The sequence below is a fragment of the Mauremys reevesii genome, linkage group 13 (assembly GCF_016161935.1).
Source record: "Mauremys reevesii isolate NIE-2019 linkage group 13, ASM1616193v1, whole genome shotgun sequence".
In the NCBI taxonomy this organism is placed as follows: domain Eukaryota; kingdom Metazoa; phylum Chordata; order Testudines; family Geoemydidae; genus Mauremys; species Mauremys reevesii.
In genome coordinates this window covers 20,021,124-20,045,359 of record NC_052635.1, presented here as the reverse complement: position 1 = coordinate 20,045,359, position 24,236 = coordinate 20,021,124, and the positions used below count along the sequence as shown (strand labels likewise).

At 48.2% G+C, this 24,236-nt stretch overlaps 1 protein-coding gene across 21 annotated transcripts in view; it reads right to left on the bottom strand.

The window, feature by feature from the left end:
• Nucleotides 1–2,865: 2,865 nt before the first annotated feature.
• The window catches only part of CHD6 (chromodomain helicase DNA binding protein 6), a 213,146-nt gene continuing 191,775 nt past the window's right edge, over nucleotides 2,866–24,236 (bottom strand). For 15 of the 21 annotated variants that reach the window (XM_039499177.1, XM_039499181.1, XM_039499184.1 and 12 more), the window contains 4 exons: nucleotides 22,396–22,587; nucleotides 18,678–18,797; nucleotides 8,385–8,489; nucleotides 2,866–6,255 (listed from right to left, as the gene is read on the bottom strand). In XM_039499177.1, the coding sequence (XP_039355111.1) occupies nucleotides 5,362–6,255; nucleotides 8,385–8,489; nucleotides 18,678–18,797; nucleotides 22,396–22,587 (1,311 nt within the window). In that variant the 3' untranslated portion in view covers nucleotides 2,866–5,361. Of the gene's footprint in view, nucleotides 6,256–8,122; nucleotides 8,306–8,383; nucleotides 8,490–18,677; nucleotides 18,798–20,784; nucleotides 20,880–22,279; nucleotides 22,588–24,236 lie in introns of those variants that run through there. The other 6 variants (XM_039499188.1, XM_039499189.1, XM_039499187.1 and 3 more) reach the window with 6 other exon arrangements.

Genomic DNA, 24,236 nt, shown 5'->3' with positions numbered 1-24,236 from the left:
AGAGAAGGGAAAAGTGGAGGTGGGGGACATGAAGCTCAGGGATAAGTAAGAAATGTGTTTATTGGTTCATAAATAGGACACACCTAATCAAGTAAAAAACAACAATCCCACAAAGGGTTTTAGTTATTCCTCCAGTTCCAAAGATTTGTGCTTTGTAACCTTTTGCTTTTCCTCACAGTGGGAGTTTTTTTCCATCAGACCATCCAGCACTGTGACCCCAATAGATCTAGGTAAGGCTGAGTCAGTATTTGGGTGTAGGATGCCTAGAAAATACCTAGTTTTCTGCAGGAAGTGGGGGTGGTATGTTGTAACTAGTGCTCTTCTCTCTGACTTGGTATGGATCAAATGCCCCAGGATAATATTGAGGAACAAGGAGGTGCCTTCTTTCTGAAGAGACATAAGACACATGTGAAGATTTCACAGAACTTTTGTCAATGAGGGTGTTAGCCCAGATGACCTGGTCAAATTTCATTTCAGGAAATTACACTCTGCCCCCTGCAATTTGAACTGGTGTGATGGAGTGCAACTCACCAGTGCAGCACCTCCTGCTGGATGTCCCAGGGATTAGCTCTACTAGCCCATGTGCCCTCTTCTAGTGGTGTCTTGCTACCATCACTTCTGCTCCAGGACCCCATCAATGCCAAGACCATGGCATCCACCCCATGACACAGCCCTCTGGCTGTACCACACTCTGTTCTCCCCCTTCTGGAGAAACTGCAGTCCACTGTCCAGCAACTTCCTTCAGTGGCCACTTCCTCAGTAGCCAGGGGATGGGGCATGGCTGCCCTCTATTCCAATCCCAGCCCAGGGACCCTGTAGATAGCCACCACTTGCTATGTCCCCTCCAACTCCTCAGTTAATTTCCCTAGGTCACTTCCCCTTGGCCCCCAGCACCTTCTTTGCCCTTACCTCAGGGCTTCAGCCTGCCCATCTTAGCAGCTAACCAGGAGGTCTTTAGCTTCCCCCATCCCTGCTACCAGCACTGTTCTGTCCAGGGTGCTAGCACTTCCACCTCCTGCTAGGAGCCTGATTTTGCCTCCTCAAGCTCCAGGCTGCTACTGAAGTTCCTCAGCCATGCAGCCCTTCTTATATGGGTCTGCCTAGCCCTCATTGGCTGCTCCTCACAGCCCCTCTCCTATTGGCTGCTTTCTGTGCCGCCTCCCTAGAGCTCCATTAACCCCTTACAAGCCAGTGTGAGGTGGATGCCCCATCACAGCCGGACACAAAAATCTTATTCACTGCTTTTCCTTCTTTTGTGCTGCTGTTATACAGCTGTCATGCCCTACTTCAATGCAATGGGGGAATTTATATGTATAAATCCTGTTAGCATCTGTGAGAGTCATTTGTGAAAATTTCCAGCTGCTGTGTGGAGAGAATACACCCTTTAACCTGGGAAGCCCTGGTGCTTACACACTGTAAAATAAAATTTAAAAAAGCAACACTAATGCCAATGGCCAAACTTTGTTCAATAGCTGTATGCGTTAGCTCAGGCAAACCTGAGTGTTAGCTTACTCCTAATCTGCATAAAATAGGGCAGATTGCACCCATCCTCAGCTTTAATATGAAGGTTCAGGCCGTAGTGAGTATAGGTTCCAGCACACAGAGCTTCATCTTATGTCTAGTAACAATCTGGCATTAGATACCTGTAGCTGTTGTGGTAAAAATTCTGTATGAAAAATTAATACAGCTGCAGGCTGTACTGTCGATTTCCATTTGCTGTATTTAGCCACCCCAAACTTAAAGGGACTTTCAAGAACAGCTGTAAAATGTGATGTATCTTGATTTTTTTTCTTAAGGCCATGTTCAAACTTCATGCCAGTCTTTGGAGGTAGGCTCTTTGTCTTCTACCACTTTGATATTTTGTCCCTGTGCTTCCCAAAATAAACCTACCTCAAAACAATGGCTGAAACTGAGTCCTGGAGAGCAGTTCTATTACGCCACCCCAAGGTATGTTCATATTCCAGGGAACCATGATCAGAAAACAGCTTTAAAATTTCAAGATTCCAAAGAATGGAGTGTGTCCAATGGTTAGAGCAGAGCCTGGGAACCAGGACTCCTCTACTTGTTGCCAGTGCTGTTGCTGGACTTGTTTGTGACTGTTGATAAATCACCTTAGTTTTTCGGTGCATCTATTTACCTAACTGTAAAATGGAAATTCCACTATCTTTCTAAAGCATAATGAGATCTTTTGATTCATTATTACAAGCATTTATTTGGCACCTACTAACATGGTACAAGGTTTAAATGGAGACACTTAAGATCTCAATAGGAGAAACTAAACACTCTGCTCCTCTTCTGCGGAAAGGTGGTCTTGTGCAAGTGCAAAGGATTTATTACTGATTCTTTGGATTTGATGAAGAGTTCGCTTGGCTCCCACTGATTATCTTAATGAAGGCCCTCAGTGTAGATACTCTGTGTACCATAAACTGCCTGTCTGCCATTCAGCTGGGTGCATTTAAGCCTGCTATGTAACTTGGGCTGCTCCATTGCACTAGTTGTTCAAGCAGCATGGTAGGTTGTGTGCAAAATTGAAGGGGAGGCAGCAAACACTCACTGACACAGCTGAGGACGTAGTTGGTAAGCTAGCTCATTTTCTTGAAAAGTCTGTGACTCAACAGCAATTAGTCAACCCCCCACAGTAAGCTCCTCAGTTCACATGAGGGACGATCTGACAAAGAAGGTGTGCTGTATATAACAGCCGTGGATATTGTTCATGCTGAGAAAAAAGCAAGTAACGTTTAGCACTGAGTCAAGTGAATCAAACATTCGCATATATTTGCTGAAAAAATTATATACATCTGTGGAAAGGCTCTGCCAAGTTTGAAAGATAAGCATCATCTAGTCACTAAATTAAAAAAATAAAAATTTGACTTTTAAATCTTTCTTTTTATCCATGTTCAAGAGCACAGACAGTTTATTTTGTTAGCACATTTGGTGGAAAATGTATGTTTGTGTGTGTGTCCATGAAAGTGGTGAAAACTGGGTATTTGTTCTAGGATATGATGATGGAAAGTAATAAGAAGCCACTTATGCCTTACAATGTAAATAATCCACAGAGTTTCTCTATCAGATTTCAAAAAGGGTCACACAATAGCAGCCAAAGAGAAGCCTAAACACCCAGAGACTTAACATACATGTTTGATAAGTAAGAACATGCTGGCTAGTTAAATACATTTCACTTTGAACCCTGTTCCTTATGAGTGCAACCCTGGAAAAACAACCATCCCATATAAGAAATGGACTCTGCAGAGATTTCTATACCCATTCACAGTAAGGCTTTGAAGATATATGAAGTTTTATAGCATTTGTATTTTAAGGATTTAGGGCAAGTACATGTTCTACTGAGTAAAAAGAAAGTTAGTACTTAAAAGGTTCAAAAATATATCAATCAAGTGATTTTTTTACATAAATAAATTATATTGATTTTGGATTTAACAGCTGAAAAAACCCTTTCTGCTTCCACTGGAGGCAAAACTGAACAAACTGTTAGTTAAATAGAGATAGCAGCATTTCTAAGAAATCTGTCGATAATGATACAGTATCTATGCTACAAGGGTGTTATTAAATAGAACACATTTAATGATCCGATTTTTTTGCATTATGATCAGTTACATATTTTTTTTTTAAATCGCATCCAATTCAATAAAGTGGGAATAAATTCCTTGAAAATATAAATTTTTAGGTCATGGGTAACAGACTTCTTTGAGATGCTAATTGTAACGTACATAATTTATAATCCCAAATGTATAAAAGACAATGACACAAAGCATCATAAATAAATAATGCAAACTGAAATAGTTATGTCAAAACATTTGGACCGTCTGATAAATTAGGAAAACTGTAACAGAAAATAAGTAAAAAATACAGTAAATGGTGACAATCAGCAAAACTGATTACTAGCACACTTCAGCTCCCTCAAACAGTCTGCCATTTCACTGCTGCACCACTAAGTGTTTATTTCAAGTCTCAAACCATGAGCTGCAAATAAGAACAAGCCCAAGTAAAAGAAAAACTAAACAGGAGCAGTGAGGAGAGAGGACTACATGGAGTTTACCTGTGGAGGTGTGTCAAGATACAGAGTTTGGGGGACTGATCACATTAAAAACCCGTTAATTTAAAACGCATACTGTAGAATTATTTGCCAACGGGACTGCTGGGAAACACTGTTCAACAGCAAATAGAACAAAGAGGAATGGAAAGAAGAAGCAAAAATAATCTCTTCACAGTCTAACCCTAGAAAAGGAAGATAAACACAAGCTTTGAAAACCTCAACAATCCTTCTCAAAGGACTCACAATTGTAAAGCCAGCCCAATAGCTTTCTGTTTGTTTATTTTGTTTTTGTTTTCAGAAAAGATGTCACTTATGGGGGGAGGAGGAGGAGAACTGTAAAAAAAAAATTAAAAAACTCAAAAGCCTCAGTATTCATATTAGAGCATTATATGAGTGGCCTGTTCATTGTTGGAAAAACAACACTTTACAGGACTTCTGATGCCATAGATGAGAACAGAATACTAGCAGACTGGTGAAGTAACTGGTAGCTTTAGGTACAAGAACCTCAATGAAAGACATGCAGGATTTGCAAAACCTTTTCAGCACAAGCTGGAAAAGTTCTTGTAACTAACAAGGAAAGGGCAACTGAAAGTCCACTAAACGTAAAACAAAACTTTGGTTTAAAAAAAATATAAAATAAAGTCTACGTAATCTTTTCACTTACTGCAGTTTGTCTCCAAAACTCCGAGGAGTGAAAGGGGAGGAAATTATATCACTACCAGTTATGCTTTTTTTTAAAAAAATTAATATATGCATTTTCAATCATTACTTATATACTTCTGTCTATACTACTATTCTAGTAACCATGATAAAATAGGGAAATACTTTAAATCAAAAATACACATTAGCACTTACTATAGCTGTGCTTTTTACCCCCAAAATACAGTTTTATTCATTCAGTGTCACTGTAAAAAGAAATACCCTTGTCTGCATTGAGCTCAAGAGATGAAAGTACTTTCTTTTGCTCTGGTTCTGCTTTTTTCTTCTTCCCCAGATAAATGAGCAATTTTGGGGGTGACCAAGTGCTGGATTTACTATTGTTGGTTGGGATGAACAACTGGATAACAGAAGAAGAATTCTGTGCCTCCCATACTAACTAGACAACACTGTTAATCTAATAAAGTGGCAAGACCCTGCAACTATTAACATATAATATGTCACCATAGTTTTCTTACAGGGAATTAGGTAGATAATATTACTCATGGAAACACAGGTTTTATGAAGGTGAAGAGGGGGCAGGAGGGTAACAAATATTTATGGGATAAGAAACTTACAAGCCACAATCTTTTTTTCTTAATGAAACAAAAATTCTAATTGGTATTGTTAATTTCTTTTAACTCCTTCTCTTCTGCTTGTATGTCATGTTCTTTCTCTGATGACAAAGATTGGGTTTGCTCTGTACAGTTTTGACTGTTTGCAGCTTCTTTTTCAGACAGCGAGACAGTTTCTGGTTCTGGATTTGTTGGTTCCCCTTTAGCTTTCTTTCTCTTCCGCTTCTGGCTTTCTAGATTTGTTGCCTCAGAGTGTCTGGTTTGTTGTATGCCTGGCAATGTCATGCCAATACCAGGGGAAAGAAACATAGATGGATAGAGCAGTCCAGGGGACATTCCTGGGATAAGAAATGGATTAAAAGCTACAGGACTACTGGTAGTTATTGCAGATTCTGTCTGATCAGAAAATGAACTAGGACCAGGTTTGTCTTCAGACAGAGGTTCATTTTTCACATCCTGGCTACTTTGTTTGTCCTCAGTAGCTTTTTCCATATTTGATGTACCACTTTTAGTTGTGCTTGTTAATGAAGCTGGAGCAGTTGAAGTACAAGTAGTTGTCATTGGTGGGTTGAGAAGACCTCCAACACCAAACATCTGCGGTACAGTAGCCATGCCTGGCAGCATCATAGGCAACATACTTAGGGTGCTTTTGACATCCTCACCAGCAGGCACTGCTGCAAATCCAGCAGGAAACCCAACCAGCCCAGTTAAAGGGATGCCTTGCATGTTTCTCATGTTCTGAAGTCCCACTAGATCCATTCCAGCAATAAGTCCATTCATGAATAACGGTCCCATTCCAGAAGAAGAATCAGATACAACACCAGGGGCTTTAATAAGTTCGCTTCTTGGCCTCCTCCCTCTTCGACGGGGCCCGTTGTCTCGGAGCACGGGCTCAGTTAGGATACGATTGAACTTGCTTTCTGGGAGGAATCCCTGAAAGTGACAAACAAAACAGAAAAAGCCCAAAGGTTATTGTAGCCCCAAAGAAAACTCAGCTTGTCGTCATGTGCTTACACCTGTGTTCCCAAAGGTAGCAACACACAAGCCCCTGTTGGTATATGGTTCTGAAGATGGGATTTGAGAGGGATAGAGAACTTTCACCAAAGGGATGCTGTCAGTGCAAAACACTTCCCGCCCTGCCCCTGGCATGATGCTGCAGACAAGTCCAAAAGCTCATGGGGAGAAGAGGAGAAAGCACTTTTTGCTCTGTCTAGACAGTACAATTTCTGCTTTTCCTGAGCTTCCTGGGTGGGTGAGTTCTGTTCCTGAGAACTGACATCTTTAATGACATCAAAAGCACAGGGGCAGTCCAGTATTAGTGACGCTAAATCAGTTCCCATCCCAGCTTGAATTCTGGCTGCATTACCAGGTGAAAAATGTTACTTTTTAGACTTTAAGGGCCAAATTTTCAAAGCCCTGCACAACCGCAGAGCTGCAAAAAATGCACATGCAAACAGGGCATGCTTATTTTCTGGAGCTCACCCATTACTTAGAGTTTTAATGTACGGCTCAAACCGTTTTGTATAGATATTAAACAATAAGGAAGGGTCTTCTGGACCCCCAGACATAGGGCTAACCTCCACACACAGCCTGGTGTGACTGTCTGTTTAAATTACAAAATAACCTAGGAGCATCTACAGAATAGAATTAAAACCTGTTATCCAGCATTCTTAGCACAAACATTTTAGTATCTTTCCTCTTACACCTAATTCTTGGGGTTTCAGGATAGCAAATGGGTTGCAAATGATGCATATTTAAATGGAAACATTTTGCATTTAGACTTGAAAAGGGTGTGTCCTAAATATACTGGAGGTTCACATGGCAAAACTACTGCACATAAAAGGGTAAATTTTCTACTCAGCCTCCACCTGTGCTTGTGGCAAACTGTGTGTGCACAAGTGTGTGCCTGGACTTGGGAGGTGCAAACATCGCCCCATGCTAACGCTTGCTTGTGGGAGTGCAGATGCTAACAGACATGCAAGTGTTAAGCTAATTGAAAGGATGCACACAACAGTTAGCAGGCATGAAGGCCTTGAAATCAGCAAAGTGTGGGCACAAGTGGAGGTTGCCTCTTGAAAATGTATACAATAAATGCCAAACCCAGCCCATGAAGGAAGCCTAATGACTCAGTGTGAGGCAGAAGTTGCACTGGAGGCTTGCTCTCTGCGCTGGTGGAGCTGGCACCATCCTTGCCTGGCAGCTCTTTGTTTCTTCAGGGAATGGTCATTCTGTCACTCTCTAGTGCCAATTGTAGAGCAGCATAAACCTTCAAACTTCCCATGCTCTCCTCCCACCTCCCAACCCAGCATGAGTGCCACACACAACTCCACAACCAAGAAGGGGCAGGGGGAGGGGAGAGAACAGGGCCACATGAAAATGGAGTAACCCCACCCAAACACCAGCTGAATCTCCTTGCGATCCCTGTCCAAGGGAAGTAAGAGCTCCCACCCATGGCAGCTTGTTGCTCACTGAGGCAGTGACTCAGAGATTAGGAACAGAAAAAATAGTGGGGCAAATTTTGAAAAGTGCCTCCCTGCACATAAGGCCTGTAAGGCCATGAGACTTGCATGTTCCTTAGCAAATGTGGGATTTGCAGGAGTTGATACAGAAGCTGAGCTGAGGCCACTTTGAAAATCTGACCCATTTGGTCACATTTTTTCTGTTTCCTATCCCAGTCCAGCCCCGTGCACGAGTGTTCCCTCTACAACATTTCTAGTGCCTTGTCTGGTCATTTCTAAACATCCCAAGTCTTAAATCTCTCTGTCCAGTAGATTTTCTTGATATTTAGTCTAAACTTGCCTCCTCCCATTCTCATCACTGCTAAATATTTCCTCTTCCACTTTTCCTATCCACCTGTCACCAATCTGCAGGGTGCTCAGCTCCTCCATGAGTTGTCACTTGGCCACACCAGGCAGAGTTGGTCCTGTAGATATTCCCTCCCATGTGTGTATCTGAGGCCCTGCCTTCCAATTCAGGGACCCTCCTTGGAAAAAAGGGGGTGGGGATGGAGAGGAGAAAGAAAAGATGACATGATACAGATTTCTCCAAAAGCTCTAACTTACTGAAAGCTTAACAATGTCAGCCCAGTCTGCTGCAACAGCATACTCCAAGTTTGCATCAAGCCACCTTGGCAATTCCTTCAAGCCTGGTGCCATGGCTCCCCCTAACTATAAAACACAGTAAAAGGATGACCTCTGTTCCAGAAAGAGTTATGCAAAGTTACATAAGAAATATGGTTAACCTTCTAGGTGTACACATAGGTGAAGTGCAGCTGGCCTCCTTGTTTGGGGGCATTACCACTGCTCCCCAATACTCAGCAGCTATGATCATTTATTAAAACCAAACAGCCTGGAGTTTTGATTCCTTATGTGGCATCAGCAACCCAAGTTTCACCCGCAGACAGTGCGTGGTGTCCAGTGAGGTGCACAGCCTGGGCCTACTCCCATCTACGTCACTGAGAATTTTGTCACTGGGAGGAAGGCTCTCATGCCGAAGGCTCTGTACTAGCACTCAGCCAGGAACAGAAGCCAGTGCTCCTCTGCCAGCGACTCACTGAGACCTGGCACAAGTCACTTTTTCTCTGTGTCTTTGTCCCCCATCTGGCAAACAGGGATAAGAGCATTTGCTTCTTCTATTTATCTGGACTGTCAGCTCTTTGGGGCAGGGCCTGTCTGACTGTGTTTGTGGTGCCCAGTGCAGTGAATGTGTGTATTGGTGCTTACTGCAAACTTCCCCTGTGCTGCTCCCAGCCACTGTGGCTCAGCCCTGACCTGTGGAGAGAGGGAAGTTCAGTCTCAAGGGCCTGTTCCATCTCTGGCCTCCCTGCTAAGCCTGCCAACGAGAGGACAAGTTGTGGTGATGGTGGCTTTTGTGAGGGGGATGCTCAGGAGCTGGCCTGAAACTCATCAGCTCTGTCCGATGGTGGTCTCACTGCTGCAGCACAGGGAAGCACAAGGGGAGCTCAGCCAATGTCTTTCCAACTCACCAGTTTGTTTGATTTTTAATTAAATGATTATTTTTGAAGTCACCTGCCCCAATCACATGGGTTTGTTTTAAATGGAATTTTGAGGGCAAGTTAAGGTCCTTCCTCACTGTAAGGAGAAGATACAAGAACTCAGCTGCCTGAGACTCGCCTTCTCCTGTCACACTGGGGTTTGCACTGCAGGGAAAAAACCATGATCTTGACTCAGACTTTGTGCTACTTTCTCAACATTTTTGCAACAAGTGAGAGAATGCACTTGAGAACTTGCCCACTGCCTGCACGCAGCATGGCTCTGCCCAGGGCTTGGAAGAGGATTTACATGCTGTTCCTGCACTTCTCAATCAGGGACAAAACAAAGACATTTGCACCACATCAAAAAATTACAGTTTTTGAAATAATCCCAGGAAATTGACAGGTAAGGATTAAATTAGCCCCTGCAGCCAACAGCAGGCATTACTGTGATCCTGGAGCTTTAAGCTGAATTGCTTTCCTGTTGTGGGACCCACATGCCTTGGTGAGTGTGTATCTAGAAAAGATGGTCACTAACCTTTCTGTAACCGTTGTTCTTCAAGAAGTGTTGCTCATGTCCATTCCAATATAGACTTTTTTCCCCCTAGTGGTATCTGTCAGGTCAACTCTGGTGCCCCCTGGAGTAGCGCCATCATGGCACGGTATATAGGTACCTACCAACCTGCTTCCTCCTCAGTTCCTTCTTGCCAGTAACTCTGACAGAAGGACAGGAGGATGGGCTGTTGAATAGACATGAGCAAGAACAGTTATGGGAAGGTTAGTAACTGTCTTTTCTTCTTCGAGTGCTTGCTCATGTCCGTTACAATATAGGTGATTCCCAAGTAATCAGTCAGGTGGTGGGATTGCAGTTTCTGCAAGGCATGGACTGGAGGACCACTGTACTGAAGGCTGCATCGCTTCTTGCCTATTGAGTGATGGTGTAGTGCAGGGGTCGGCAACCTTTCAGAAGTGGTGTGCTGAGTCTTCATTTATTCACTTTAAGGTTTCACGTGCCGATAATATATTTTAATGTTTTTTAGAAGGTCTCGCTCTATGTCTTATATATTATATAACTAAACTATTATTGTATTGTAAAATAAACAAGGTTTTCAAAATGCTTAATAAGCTTCATTTAAAATTAAATTAAAATGTTGATCTTACGCCACCGGCCTGCTCAGCCCGCTGCCAGTCTGGGGTTCTGTTCACCTAGGCCGGCAGCGGGCTGAGCGGGGCCTGCGGCCAGGACCCCAGACCGGCAGTGGGCTGAGCAGCTCAGCCCACTGCCGCTAAGGGGTCCCGGCCCTGCCCACATACAGTGGGTACCTACCTTCTCCCTGGTTCTGGCCCATTCTCTTCCTCAATCTCTGTACTGAGCTGAGGGTGGGAGTGCACTGAGCACAGGGCTGGGGGTGAAGGAGCAGGGTGGGGATTGGGGTGTAGGGTCCGGCCAGGAGCTAGAATGAGGGAGGGGGCTCAGGGTTCGGGCAGAAGGTTTGGGTGTGGAGCGCTTACCTGGGCAGCTCCCATTTGGTGCAAGGGGTGCAGGTGGGAATGTTGGGGAGGGGTGGGGTGCAGGAGCTCTCGATTGGTGCTCAGGGTGGGGGTGTGGATGTGGGGGGTGCAAGAGTCAGGATGTGGTGGGTGCATGGAGTGTGGGGGCTGGGTATGTGGGGTGTGCAAGAGTCAGGGCAGAGGGCTGGGGGCATGTGAGGGAGGTGCAGGTGTCAGAGCATGGGGTGTGGGGGGGTGGAGTCAAGCAGAGGGCTGGGTGTGTGTGAGGGGGGTACAGGGCTCAGGGCAGGAACCTGGGGTGTGTGCGGGGTGCAGGGCAGAGGGCTTGGTGTGTGTGAGGGGAGGTCAGGGCAGAGGGCAGGGGCCTTGGGGGGGTGCAGTGCTGCAGGACAGAGGGCTAGGTGTGTGTGAGGGGGGTCAGGGCAGAGGGCTGGGGCTGTGGACATGGGGTGCTCACGGCAGGGGGCTGGAGAGGATATGCCCCTATTCCACTCCCCCTTCCCCAAGAGCCTGCCCCTGCTTCTTCTCTGCCTCCGCCGGGAGCAGCGAGCACGCTGACTCCACTCCTCCTGGACTCCCTCCCTCGCAAGGGCCATCAGCCGATTGGCCGGCAGGGAGGGAGGGACGGAGAGGAGGAGGGGCAGGAACCCAGCACACTGCGGGAAGAGGCAGGGGAGCCAGCAGGACCAAGCTTCTGCCCCCTTCCCCTTGCCTCCTGCCCCCGCGGCAGGGGGGGCAGAGGGGGTAGAAGAGCGGGCCGGGCAGGATTTTTAATGGCACGCTGCTGCCTGCCGGGACTCCCCAAGAACATATGAGTGTGGGTCAGGCGATATGAAACTGACAGAGAAGTATGCAGAGACAGACTTTCCTAGGAAAGATGGTCAGCCATATAAGGATCCAGAGCTGGGGAGGAAGACTGAAGAACCCACAGCAGAAAGGGGCATGGACAGGAAGAACCCCAGAGTTCCAGCTGGGACTCAACCCATTATTTGCAATGTGGACGATCTGGACAGATGAAAGGGGCCTGCCTGTACATGGATTTTGCCAACTGTTGTGGCTGGGCCAGGGTGGGAGGAAAGAAAAAAGGGCAAAAACTGTTCACCATTTCTGTGATGGTGGGGAGGAAATTCCAGAAGGGCCTTGTGGATATGGCCTCAGCTTGTGTTCTTGTCCAGAGGGCACAAGTTGGGGTAATGGAGAGGCTGCCTTATCTGGTTGTCTTGGGCATGGATTAGAGTCCCTTCCCCATTGGGAAGCGAGCTGGTGGGAGGAATCCCACGTTAGGAAAAGGAGAACCGGGGGGGGGGAAAGAGGAGGAACCCCCCAAAAAGAAGCAGGAGCGACCCCTAGACAACAAAGCCTGAATCTGGAGACAAGAGATGTCCCCAGGGAAGTAAGGAAGGAGGTACAGGGGGACAGACAGCCCAAACTCCTTAGTAGAGGTCCCTGCGACACAACCCCCAGGAGAAGAAACACAGGCACAGTCTGGAGACTTGAGGGAACCTGGTGCCCTGGGTGATCCAGGAGATGAGGGGAGTAACCGTGATCCCCTGCCAGATGCAAAGAGAGAGAGAATGAGAGGAGTAACCCCCTGGGATGCCCCTAGTGTGAAGACCAATGGGCTGCTCCAGAGCTATGGGGAGTATTCGCCCCTCACATGGTGAGAGTCTGTGGGTGGGGGATGAACAAACCCCACAAGGGAAACCCAGATGATTGCCCTGCCGATAGAGAGGATGGTCCCTCCGGTAAGGGAGTCAGAGCACAGGGAAAGAAGAACCTTGCGTTAGATAAGGGGGAAAGGTGTGTGACAGAGTGCTAGGTATGAAAGCCTGAGTCAGCACTCTGTTCACAGCAGCTCCAATCAGGCATAGCAGACTGGAGCTGACTAAATGGAGCAGTGCCTAATTTGTGGGTGGAGCAGGGCACAAAAGCTTATTAAGCCATTAGCCAGAGCCCACAAATAGGCACAGGAAGGAAGTAAAAAGGGGGGAAGCAGGCAGTAAGAGGGGGAGAGAGAGACTGCTCTCCCCCTATGTATGTTGTGAAGGTGGTGGGCCTCCTTTATAAATAAACTGCACAAGGTGTTGGACCAGCACGAGAGTCTCTGCTTAGTTTGTCAACTGAGACAGAAGAAGGACCAAGGAGGCTCTGTTACAGGGAGCCACCTTTGTCAGGTCATAGCACTTGCAAATGCAGGATGTTATATGGCGATATACCTATCTCACAGAACTGGAAGGGACCTTGAAAGGTCATGGAGTCCAGTCTCCTGCCTTCACTAGCAGGACCAAGTACTGTCCCTGACAGTTCCCCCCCCCATCTCTTAATGGCCCCCTCAAGGACTGAACTAACAACCCTGGGTTTAGCAGGCCAATGCTCAAACCACTGAGCTATCCCTCCTGAGACTAGGTTCCCCTTCATCCTTTCTGTGACAGCAATGAAAAGTTGGGTGGACTTCCAAAAGGGTTTAGTCCTTTCTATGTAAAAAGCCAGGGCACATCTAATATCCAGAGTGCAGCTTCTGCTCCTGTCTATTTTTATGGGGCTTGGGATAGAAGACTGGGAGAAAAATGTCCTGACTACTGTGGGAATGGGAGACCACCTTCGGAAGGAAGGACGAGTGTGGGCAAAGCCTAACTTTGTCCTTGAAGAAGACCGTGTACGGTGGTTAGGCGGTGAGTGCCCGGATCTCTGAAACCCTCCTGGCTGAGGTGATGGACACCAAGAAGGCAGTCTTCCAGGATAAGTAAATCAAGGGACACTTTGCCAATGGCTTGAATGGGGGCCCTATCAACCAAGATAGCACCAGGTTGAGATCCCAGGGGGCCAGAAGCACCTGCAGATACAGGCGATCTAAACCCTTCAGGAACTGAGCACAAATCGGGTTGAAGAAAACCGATCTGCCATTCACTGATGGGTGAAATGCCAAGATTGCAGCTAAGTGGATTTTGATGGAAGATACTGCAAGACCTTCTTCAGGTAAAGCAGGTAATCCAGGATAAAGGGCAGTGTGGTCTCCATGGGGGAGACCCCTTTCTGAAGTGACCACGGTGAGAACCTTTTCCACTTTGCTAGGTAGGCCATTCTGGTTGACTGCTTTCTACTACCTGTAAGGATGACTTGTACTGGCACCGAGCAGTACTGTTCCATCTCACTCAGCCACGAAGGTTCCAAGCCCTCAGGTGCAGGGACTCTAGATTTGGGTGGAGCATGCAGCCGTGCTCCTGGGAGATCAGATCTGGCCACATTGGAAGGCTGACTGGCGTGTCTATCGAGAGGTCCAACAATGTGTTGAACCAATGTTGCCGCCATGCTGGCGCTATGAGAATTATGTGAGCCTTGTCCTTTCTGACCTTGAGCAGAACTTTGTGGATGAGGGGTGTGGGACGAGGCCCCATGTCCAAGACATCTGTGACTAGCTCATCAAAGGTGTGGGCCTTGTGAAGGGAACGCCGGCACACACTGTGTCTCGCTTCAGCCACTACTGAAGGGCTTTGAGTGTCACTGGTGGAAGTGAGACCACTCTGTCTAGTGGGTGACAACCTGATATGTACACTGATACCAGCCACAGTTGGAGAGGGTGCAGTCTGAGATGTGTATGCTGCACGGTGCAAGAGGCCATGTGCACCAGGAGCTTCTAACAGCTCCTTGCCATGGTGGTTGGGCATGCTTTCAGGCTTTGTATAAGAGCTACAATGGCCCTGAAATGGTTCTCTGGCAGGAAGGCCCTCACCTGATTCGCATCGAGAATTGCTCCTATATATTCTATCCTCTGGACGGGCATGAAGTTAGACTTGTGTTAACTGACCAGGAATCCCAGGTTCCTGAAAGTGAACAGTACGAGGCCCACATGTTGTTCCACAAGTACCCCGGACCAGGCCCTGACCAGCCAGTCCTCCAAGTATGGATAGACCTGCAACCCTCGTCTCCCAAGGGAGGCCACCACCACCACCAGGCATTTCGTAAATACTCTTGGAGTTGCCGACAGGCCAAAAGGCAGCACTGTGAACTGATAGTGGTTCTGGTTTACCATGAATCAAAGATATTTTCTCTGGTCTCAGATGATAGCAATATGAAAGTATGTGTCTTTCAAGTCGAGGGTGGCATACCAGTCCCCTGGATCTAGGGAAGGAATACTCAAGGCCAGAGAGACCATGTGGAACTTCAGCTTCTTCAAGAACTTTTTTAGGTTCCTGAGGTCTAGGACACGCCTGAGAACCCCGTTGGACTTTGGGATCAGGAAGTAGTGGGAGTAAAACCCCTTGCTTCTTAGCTCCATGGGAACCTCCTCCACTGCCCCCGCCCTTAAGAGTGACTGCACATCCTCGGCCAGAAGATCTTCCTGAGAAGGGTCCCTGAAGAGGGATGGGGAGGCAATGTGGGAAGGAGGGGAAGAAATAAACTGCATGGTATATCCCACTTCTGCCATGCAGAGCACCCATCAGTTGGATGTGATGTTGGCCTGTGCCCAGTAAAAGTGGGACAAATGATTCACAAACATAGGGGTAAGATTCAGGTTCTGATCTGGTGCACCGTCCTCGGGTGAACCGTCAAAAGTTTTGTTTATTGCCCGACAGTTGTTTTGCGGGCGCAGACGTCGAGACTGATGGGGAGTGAAGGGCCACTCTTTTCCAGAGCCCCTTATTCCTCTTTCACCTGAAGTCTTGCCTCTGCTGGAGATGTGGCAGGTAAAAATGGCCCATGGGCTGAGGCTTACAATGCTTCTGGGATGGGGCAGAGTGTGGAGGCCCAATGACTTCAGCGTCGCCCTCGACTCTTTAAGGCTATGAAGCTGGGTGTCCATTTGCTCTGAGAAGAGGGAATGTCCCTTGAACGGGAGGTCATAATAACATAAAAACATCCATACTGAGTCAGACCAAAGGTCCATCTAGCCCAGTATCCTGTCTTCCGACAGTGGCCAATGCCAGGGGCCCTAGATGGAATGAACAGAACAGGTAATCACCAAGTGATCCATCCCCTGTCGCCCATTCCCAGCTTTTGGCAAACAGAGGCTAGGGACACCATCCCTACCCTCATAAGGTAGGCCAACAACTGAAGCCAGGAGCTTCGCCTCAGCACTTCCTGTGACCATCGCTCGGGTTGCTGCGTCCGCGGCATCCAAGGCTGCCTGGAGGGATGCCTTGGCTATGGCCTTGCCTTCTTCTGCCATGGCCACAAACTCTGACCTAGAATCCGACGGCAGGAGCTCTTAGAATTTCTGCATGGCTGACCAGGAATTAAAGTCATACTGATTAAATAGGGCCTGGTGATTTGCAATCCTTAACTGAAGATCTCCCATGGAGTAAACTTTTCTCCCTAAGAGGTCCAGTTTCCTGGCCTCTTTTGCCTTGGGCAATAGTCCGCGCTGTCCTTGGCTTTCCCTCTCGTTGGCCACAACAACAACCAGGGAGCCCAGTGAGGAATGAGTGTGCAAATATTTATAGCCCTTATGGGGGACGAAATACTTCCTCTTCACCCATTTAGCCATGGGCTGGAGAGAGGCCAGGGTCTGCCACAATGCCCTTATAGGCTGTAGGATGGCTTCATTCAAGGGCAAGGCTACTCTTGCCAGACCCGAGGGAGTCAGAATGTCTACCAAGGCTGGGGCTGATTCTCCAATCTCCTCCACTTGGAGGTTGAGATTCTGAGCCATCTGACGCAGGAGCTCCTGTGAACTTTGTAGTCATCTTGCATTGGGGCTATGGCCATATCCGCCACTGCCTTGTCAGGGGAGGATGATGAAGAACAGGTAATCACCAAGTGATCCATCCCCTGTCGCCCATTCCCAGCTTTTGGCAAACAGAAGCTGGCTGGGGGGGAGGGATAGCTCAGTAGTTTGAGCATTGGCCTGCTAAACCCAGGGTTGTGAGTTCAATCCTTGAGGGGGCCATTTAGGGATTTGGAGCAAAAATCTGTCTGGGGATTGGTCCTGCTTTGAACAGGGGGTTGGACTAGATGACCTCCTGAGGTCCCTTCCAACCCTGAGATTCTATGATTCTAAGAGGCCTGGACTCCCTTATATGTCATCCGGTGCTGATGGGTCTCGCACAGCTGTGATCTGAGAGTCCTGGACTTCAGCCCTGGGAATGGAACCCCTTTACAACAGGGATGCAAGGAGCACCCTCATCTCAGAGGGTGCCGAGAGTGAGTGTCCCCTGTGGGAGCCCTGAACCATGTGCGGCCAAGGGGTCAACATCAGCCACTGAGGTGGCATCTGCCAGGGGCCCATGCTGGCAGAGCGAGTCCCTGGGCCATGTCAGCTGGGCATCTATGGTCCGCCCAGAGGCTGCTCCCTCGTCAGACATACGATTCTGCCTGCAATTCGGAGCCCAAGGACCCGTTCCTCCTTAGCGCCGAATAACTGTACCATGATTGAGAGTGGCATCATGGTAGAGAACGGTGCCGCAGTGGAGAGTGGTGCTGTGATTTGGAGCGCCACTGAGACTGTGACTGGTGCCAGGAACAAGACGACTGATGTTGAGGCAAGGTGCAGTGTCACTGTGGCAAGCGTGTCTGTGGTGTCGAGTCTCTTGATGATGAGTGGGAGAGACGACGGTGCCTCACCATCATTGCAGGCTTGCCCAGGACTGGTGCTTGCTCTCTTGGAACTGGGCCTTGCGGTGCCTGCATTGTCCCTTGCGGACCTCAGCTTGGGGGGGATGGCAGTGCTGTGAGAGTTAGAAGGTTCCATGCTGCCTCATATGCCTCTGGCATCGATGGTGCTGCCAGGGTTGTGTCCCCTTCTTGGCTCATCCTTTGTGAGGAGTCCATTGGTACTCAACTCGACGGGTTCCTCCCCTGGGGCCAGAGTCAACAGAGCCGGTTGGATTGCAGCTGATTGAGAGTGGCCCACCACAGATCTCACTCTATGGTCTTTCTCACAGGGGAACACCACCATTCCGACTTTTCTGTCCTCTTCTTTGGCACTGGTGATGGAGAACAGTGTCGCGCTGTTGGTGCTGACCTCTTGGGTGCCAAAGCAGTGTGCCGGGAGGAGGTCAGCTGGGTTTCCCTAATGGATGCCAAGACACTCCTGGTCAAGGAAGCGCTTGGTGCCAGGTCAGGCTGCAGCTCTGAAGTGGGGTGAAGTGCCCCCTCCAAGAGGAGGAATTTCAATGGATTGTTTCTTTTTTTTTTCTTGGTTTGAAATTCCTACAAATCCGGCACTTTCCTTGGATGTGACCCTCCTAGGTATTTCAAACAGCTGTCATGAGGGTCACTTATTGGCATGTGTTTGCAGCATGCCGCACACTGTTTGAAGCCCTTGGATCTAGGCATGCCCCGTGGCCCAGGCGGGATAGCCTTGCAGGGTGAATGCTTACAAGTAAACTAACTATTAATTACTTACTATGCTTATTCTAACTAACTATTTTACAATTTAGTTACAGAAAGAAGACCACTACGGGGATCACTTGCTGAGCAAGAGATAAGAGCATTCCAGCGACCACCACGGACAGAAAAAAGGAACTGAGCAAGAGGGAGGTCGGTAGGTGCCTATATACCATGCCATGAAGGCACCACTCCAGGGGGCACCAGAGTCGACCTGACAGATATCACTGTGGGGGGAAAAAGTCTTCCAGCGACAGTGCATGTGACATACACACACCTATACTGGAATGGACATGAGGAAGCACTCTATATCTACTCTGCTGAGTCAGTTAATTATTGTCAGTAGGTTGGTATCCCCCCGGCACACTTGTGGCTCTGAGAGTGGTATAGATCCATGTATGTATTACAGACTTTAGTTACCATCCTACCTACTTCTCAGGATTTAAAATCCAGGTGGGACAGCTGGGTCTCTGCTAACTATTTCTATGCAGACCAAGGACCAAGCACAGCAAATGTCTTTGCTTACCCTCCGTCCTGTACCCTTATGGACCACAGGCACCCGCTCCTCTCCCGTGAGTGAGTTTATGTCCAGTTTGCTGGGGTCCTTGCAGCGCTGCCTCCTCTGCTTGGGCTTGTCTGAAAAACTCTAGAAGGCAAATAAGAGAACATTAATGAGAATGGGTGGCTAGAAACTTGGAGGGAGAATGGCCAAGCCAAGCTGATGGTGTGAGGGAGGGGCATCCGTGCAGGCCCCACTGCACAGCTCTGCTTTTTGGATGAGTGCAAATCTATTTTGATCAGTCTGAAGATGCTTTTGCTGTGCCTCAGCCTAGACTAACTACTCCATCTCTGGCTGATGTCTCTGCACACCTAAAAGTGCTGCCTGTCACTAAATTCACAGCAGAGAGACTATGCTGGATCTCCTTAAAAAGTCCCAGCCATAATTCAGAAAGGAAGAGCACAGCAGTATGTGCCACCGTGTGGCAGCATCTCACATGCCTGCCCATCTGGCTGTGACCAGCTGGAGTCTCTTGTCTTACTTATACTTAGATTGGAAGCTCTTTGGGCCACAGATCTTCTTTTGGTTCTGTGCTTGCACAGCACCTTGTGCAATGGTGTCCTGGTCCAAAAAACTAGGACACCTCACCACTATGGTAATACAAGTAATTAATAGTCATGCTTGTCCTACCAGATACAAACCCTAACCCTGATCTCCTACTCTCAGAGTGCAAGTCTAAGGGAGCAAGTGTGGACCCGTGGTTAGTGCATAGGACTGGGAGTCAAGATTCCAGGATTCTAGTCGGACTCTGCCCCAACTTCCTGAGTGACCGTCGTAAAGTCCCTTAATCTCTTTGTGCATCTGTTTCCACATCTAGCAGGTGGATAAGACTTGTAAGTTTTGCAGTTTCCCCATTTCGCAAGTCAGTTTGATTGTGACCAATCTCTTCTCTGCATTATGGCTTTTGGGCTAACAGGGCACCAGTCTCAGACCCCTAATCATAGAGGAGTGGATCAGGGACATTAATACAGGCGTCAGTGTCCATGGACTCTTGTTTACTATCTGCCCATCAGCTGATCCCACCTCAGACACTCAGAGAGGGAAATGCCCTACTTGGTCCCTTTTAGGGAGCTCCCCCCAGAGCCAGGACCACTCTTCACAGACTAGTCACCAGCCTTGTTTTAAATGTCCCATGAGAGGTGCCTCCACCCCTTCCCTTGCAAGTTGATTCCAGAATTTGCTGCCCGGAAGGTTTTCCGGTTATCAGCCTACATTTTCCTCTGCTTAATTTCATCCCATTCTCTTGCTTGCTGATATTCCAGCTTTACCTGCTCTATGTGAACTCTAGATCACTGCTGTTCAGGAGTGCAAGCTGCACAGCTGCAGTAAGCCAATGCACATGTATGGAAGGAAGAGGAAAAACATGCAGCTGCCTAAATCAGAGTCAGAAACCAGGGTTTTTCTGCAAAGAAAAGGCTCTAGGCCCAGTCCTGGCTTTCAGTGAAGCCAGTCTGTACTGTCAAAGGAGCACAAAGCACATTAAAGCTGCCCTTTCCAGACCAGTGAGGATTGCCCCCACATGGCGAATCCCACAGAGCTGGCGTTACACCAGCGCAGGCACAGGGATGACTGGGATGCACAGTGCTCCAGTAGTACTCACTGGCAGAACAGCCCCTTAGGGTGCAGTTTAGAGCTTCTGGCTGCCTCCAAGACAGGACAGGGAGAGTGGCAAGGTAGCAGAAGGCCCCCCACACTCATGTGTATTGAGTGCCACTGCTTCAGAACTCCTGAGAATCTGGCCTTGTGCATGCCCCTGGTGAGTTTTCTTTGGGCTATGACTAGAGCCTCACTGCTCTGCCTGCAAATTCTGGGTTTCTCAGTTCTAAGCAGCTGGTCATGCTAATGTACCCATACGCCTCAGGAGCCACTCACTGCCTGTGCTCTGAGTTCTAAGGGAATCTTTACACACCTCAGGCTGCAGTTCCAGGTGCACAATCCCTCGGCACTAAGACACGGCTTTTTTATAGACATCATCAGTATCTCTCTTGATTCCCTTTCCATAATGTTTCATGGTCTGCGTTCAGATTAGTGAGCTATTTTATAGGCTAAATGAGCCAAAATATGAATAACCAGCCTGTTGGAAGAAGAGGTGGGTGTTTATGAGCTTCTGAGAACAGGTCTGGCGTGTTCTGAACACATGCTCCTCTCCTGTCTGTCCTCCCATAGATCCTGGATAACAGAAATAGACACACAAGTGGGGATGGGTGATCAGAGGAACTTTCCTCAGACACTCAGAGCACGACAGTTTCAAATTTCATCTTCATTTCACTTCGAAAGGCAAGAAATTATGTTCTCTCCCCTCTTGATTTTTGCTTGTGGTTTTGTGGCTAGCCCAATTCATAGATTCCAAGGCCAGAAGGGACCATCATGATCATCTAGTTTGACCTCCACAACAGAAGCCAGAGACCTGCCAAACAATAATTCCTGGAGCAGATCTGTTAGGAAAAGAGCCCATTTTGATTTAAAAGCTGTCACTGATGGAGAATCCACCACAACCCTTGGCAAACTGTTCTCACTGTTAAAAAAATTAACACCTTATTTCCAGTCTGAATGTGTCTAGCTTCAACTTCCAGCCACTGGCTCAGGTTTAGACTTTTCTTTGCTAGACAGAAGAGCCCAATATTAAATATTTGTTCCCATTTAGGTACTTGCAGACTGTGATCAACTCACCCCTTAACCTCTTTGTTAAGCTAAATCGATAGAGCTCTTGGAGTCTATCACTATAAGGCTGCTTTTCTACTCCTTTAATCATTCTGGTGGCTCTTTTCTGAACCCTCTTCAATTTATCAATATCCTTAAATTGTGGGCACCAGAACTGGACACAGTATTCCAGCAGGGGTCACACCAATGCCAAATATGAAGGTAAAATAACCTCTTTTCTCTCCATATAATTATCTATATGAGCTCATGTGCTAGTGCAGAGAACAGAGAGAAGCTATCAGAGCTGGACACCAGGCCTGGCTTCTGAACAATGGGTAAGGATCGGATACTGGGACGAACTCAAGCTGTGCTCAGCCTAGGATCTGAAAGATTAAGCCTGTGGAGGTTCGTGCTGGTCGGGTCCAGGAGCAACTGTACCTGGTGTTGGTGCTGTCTGCTAATCTAGGCACAGTTCCCTGGGAAAGTTACACACCCAAACCTTGGATACTGCAGTGTGATTTGCCCTCATGGGCTGTGTGGCTTGAAACTTGCAAATTCCTCCTACTCCAATGCCCTTGAGGTTCATTAGCAGCTCACAGGGCTGAGTAGGGCCATGCCTGCTGCCTTCTGCTCTGTTATAGAAAGTCTCCTTTGACTTAGCTGTGCTTTGTCATCCACAGTTACCCAGATGAGATGGGAGATGCAGGCACAATTTCGGGGGCACCTAGATTCACAGCTCTGCCCATTCCCCACCCATTTTTTGAGGTGCCAACCTAGTCCCTCAACATCACTGGGCAGCAAATCCTTGTGGCAGGAGCCAGCAAACAGACCGCAGGTGTCAATGCCATCCACCAGGAATGTGCAGCTATTCAAGTGTCTTTGCCCTGGGTGTGCAAAGAAGTACATTAGCTCTACAAAAAAAGAGATACCTGCAGCTCTGGAGACCAGCCCCACCCCTTGCATCTGGATCTAAGGCAGTCAGGAAGGAGGCAGCATCTAGACCTGATGTACTGAAGCCTGAGACCCCCCAGAGGGTCACTCTTACTGTGCTGAAGCCAGGGACATCGAGTGTGTAGTCCGACTGCTGTCTTAACCAGTCCAGGAGACTCTTGTTTGGAACAGCCTTCTCTGTCCGGATGCTTGTGGCTGTGACCGTATGCGGAGTTGAGGTAGCGGTGACCGGCCCGTCCGGGTGCGGGCTGCTCTGTGCAGGCTGGGTCTGATCTTCCTGAACATCCTGAAGTGAAGGGAGAAGGGAGAGCTCATGTGGGGAACACCGTCATACTGCTAGTTTTCTCACCTCAATGTCACCCAGGCAGAACCCGCCCCTGCAGACACCCAGGCAGGGCTTGGCAAGCCGGAGCCCAGGAGTTCCTGGTGTCCTTCACTTGGATCACCAAGAGCCACCAGGAAAAACATTTAGCCTCACAGGCACCCTGTTTGCACTAGGGGTGAGAGAGCTGGGAGATGTGGGACCAGTCTGTGCTTTGTGGGTGTGACCTGGAAAATGCCCTAATTGCCACAAGGCACAATGTGCTACCAGCAAACGCAGCCCAGATCCTGGTTCTTGTGGAGAGGCTTCGCCCCACATCCTCTCTGGGGAGAAGAGGCCCCCACCAGCTGCATCTAGAGAGGGCATGGCACTACCTCAGGCAACAGGCTCTCTGCACCCCTGGTTTGCTGACAGCACCCAGGCTGTGGGAAATCCACCCTGAGCAGGGTTTGCAGTGGTGCAAGTCACCCACAAACTCTGCTCTGCCCGGTGGCCTGGAGCTGGCTGGCTCCATCCAGAGCGAGTGTGATACATTCCTCACCCAGCCAGCCTCCTCTGGAGTCCCAGAAGGAACCTAAAGCTTCTTTGTTCCAAGAGCCTGCTGCCCTTTCCGGGGTGAATCTCCTGGGGCATGAAGAGGTGGCAGGGCCCCACCTTGTGCTGGGGTGGGGGAATTCAGCCCAATACCTTCCCTGGGCTGAATTCAGCCCAATACCCATCCCTGTGAAGCCCTGTTGTGATAACCGGGCCTATGAATTTACCCTCACTGGGAGTCCAGCTGTGAAGTGAATGAGAGTTCATGAATTGTCACAATAACCTATAATAGCAAATGGTGAGTGGGAAAAAAGAGACAGGCTGACTTAGTCCAACCCAAAGGCCTCCTGACAGATCTCAAGGATTGTGTGAAGATCATGTGGTAACCGAGAGCAGTGTGAGCCTGGAACTCAATGAACCAGAATTGGTGTGGTGGAAATTAGGCCTGTTGGTGGACAAAATATTGAGAGGATGGGCTATTGTGCCCATCGCCCCCTTCGGAGGGACCAAGAGACAGACTGGCTGAGAGAAAGTGAAAGGGAACAATTGCTGATGAACAGAGGCGAACTCTGACTGACTGACGGTGGCGTGAGCTGGCTACCGCAGCACTGAGAGAAGGGGAAGGAGGGTGCTTCACCATCATGGCTGCCACCCCTATCGTCTCCTTCTTCACCCGGATCATGAGAGATGTCCTGTCCAGACCAGGTCAGTCATCACCACCTCCACTGGCTCCAGCTAAGTGCTGAATATGCCCCTCCACACCCGGTCTCCCTCCCATGCCCCCAATATACTCTGTTCCTTCCCACCATATTTCTTGTTTTTCCTCTCTCCTTTTGCCTTCTGTTGAACAGGAGTCTGGATTAGCCAGCCAAGATAGTATATTTTGCAACACTGCTGTGAGCTTGTGATCCAAGAGGCAGCTAAAAGCAGGACCCTCAGCAGTCCGATGTGGGTATGAATTTGCCAGGTCTCAGACCATGTGTGGGGCCAGCAGTGAGACTGCAAGGAGGGATTAATCTGAAGCTGCATTTTCTACTTTTGCTGGTCTTTTCTCTCCCCCTTTTGTCCTATCTGGTCTC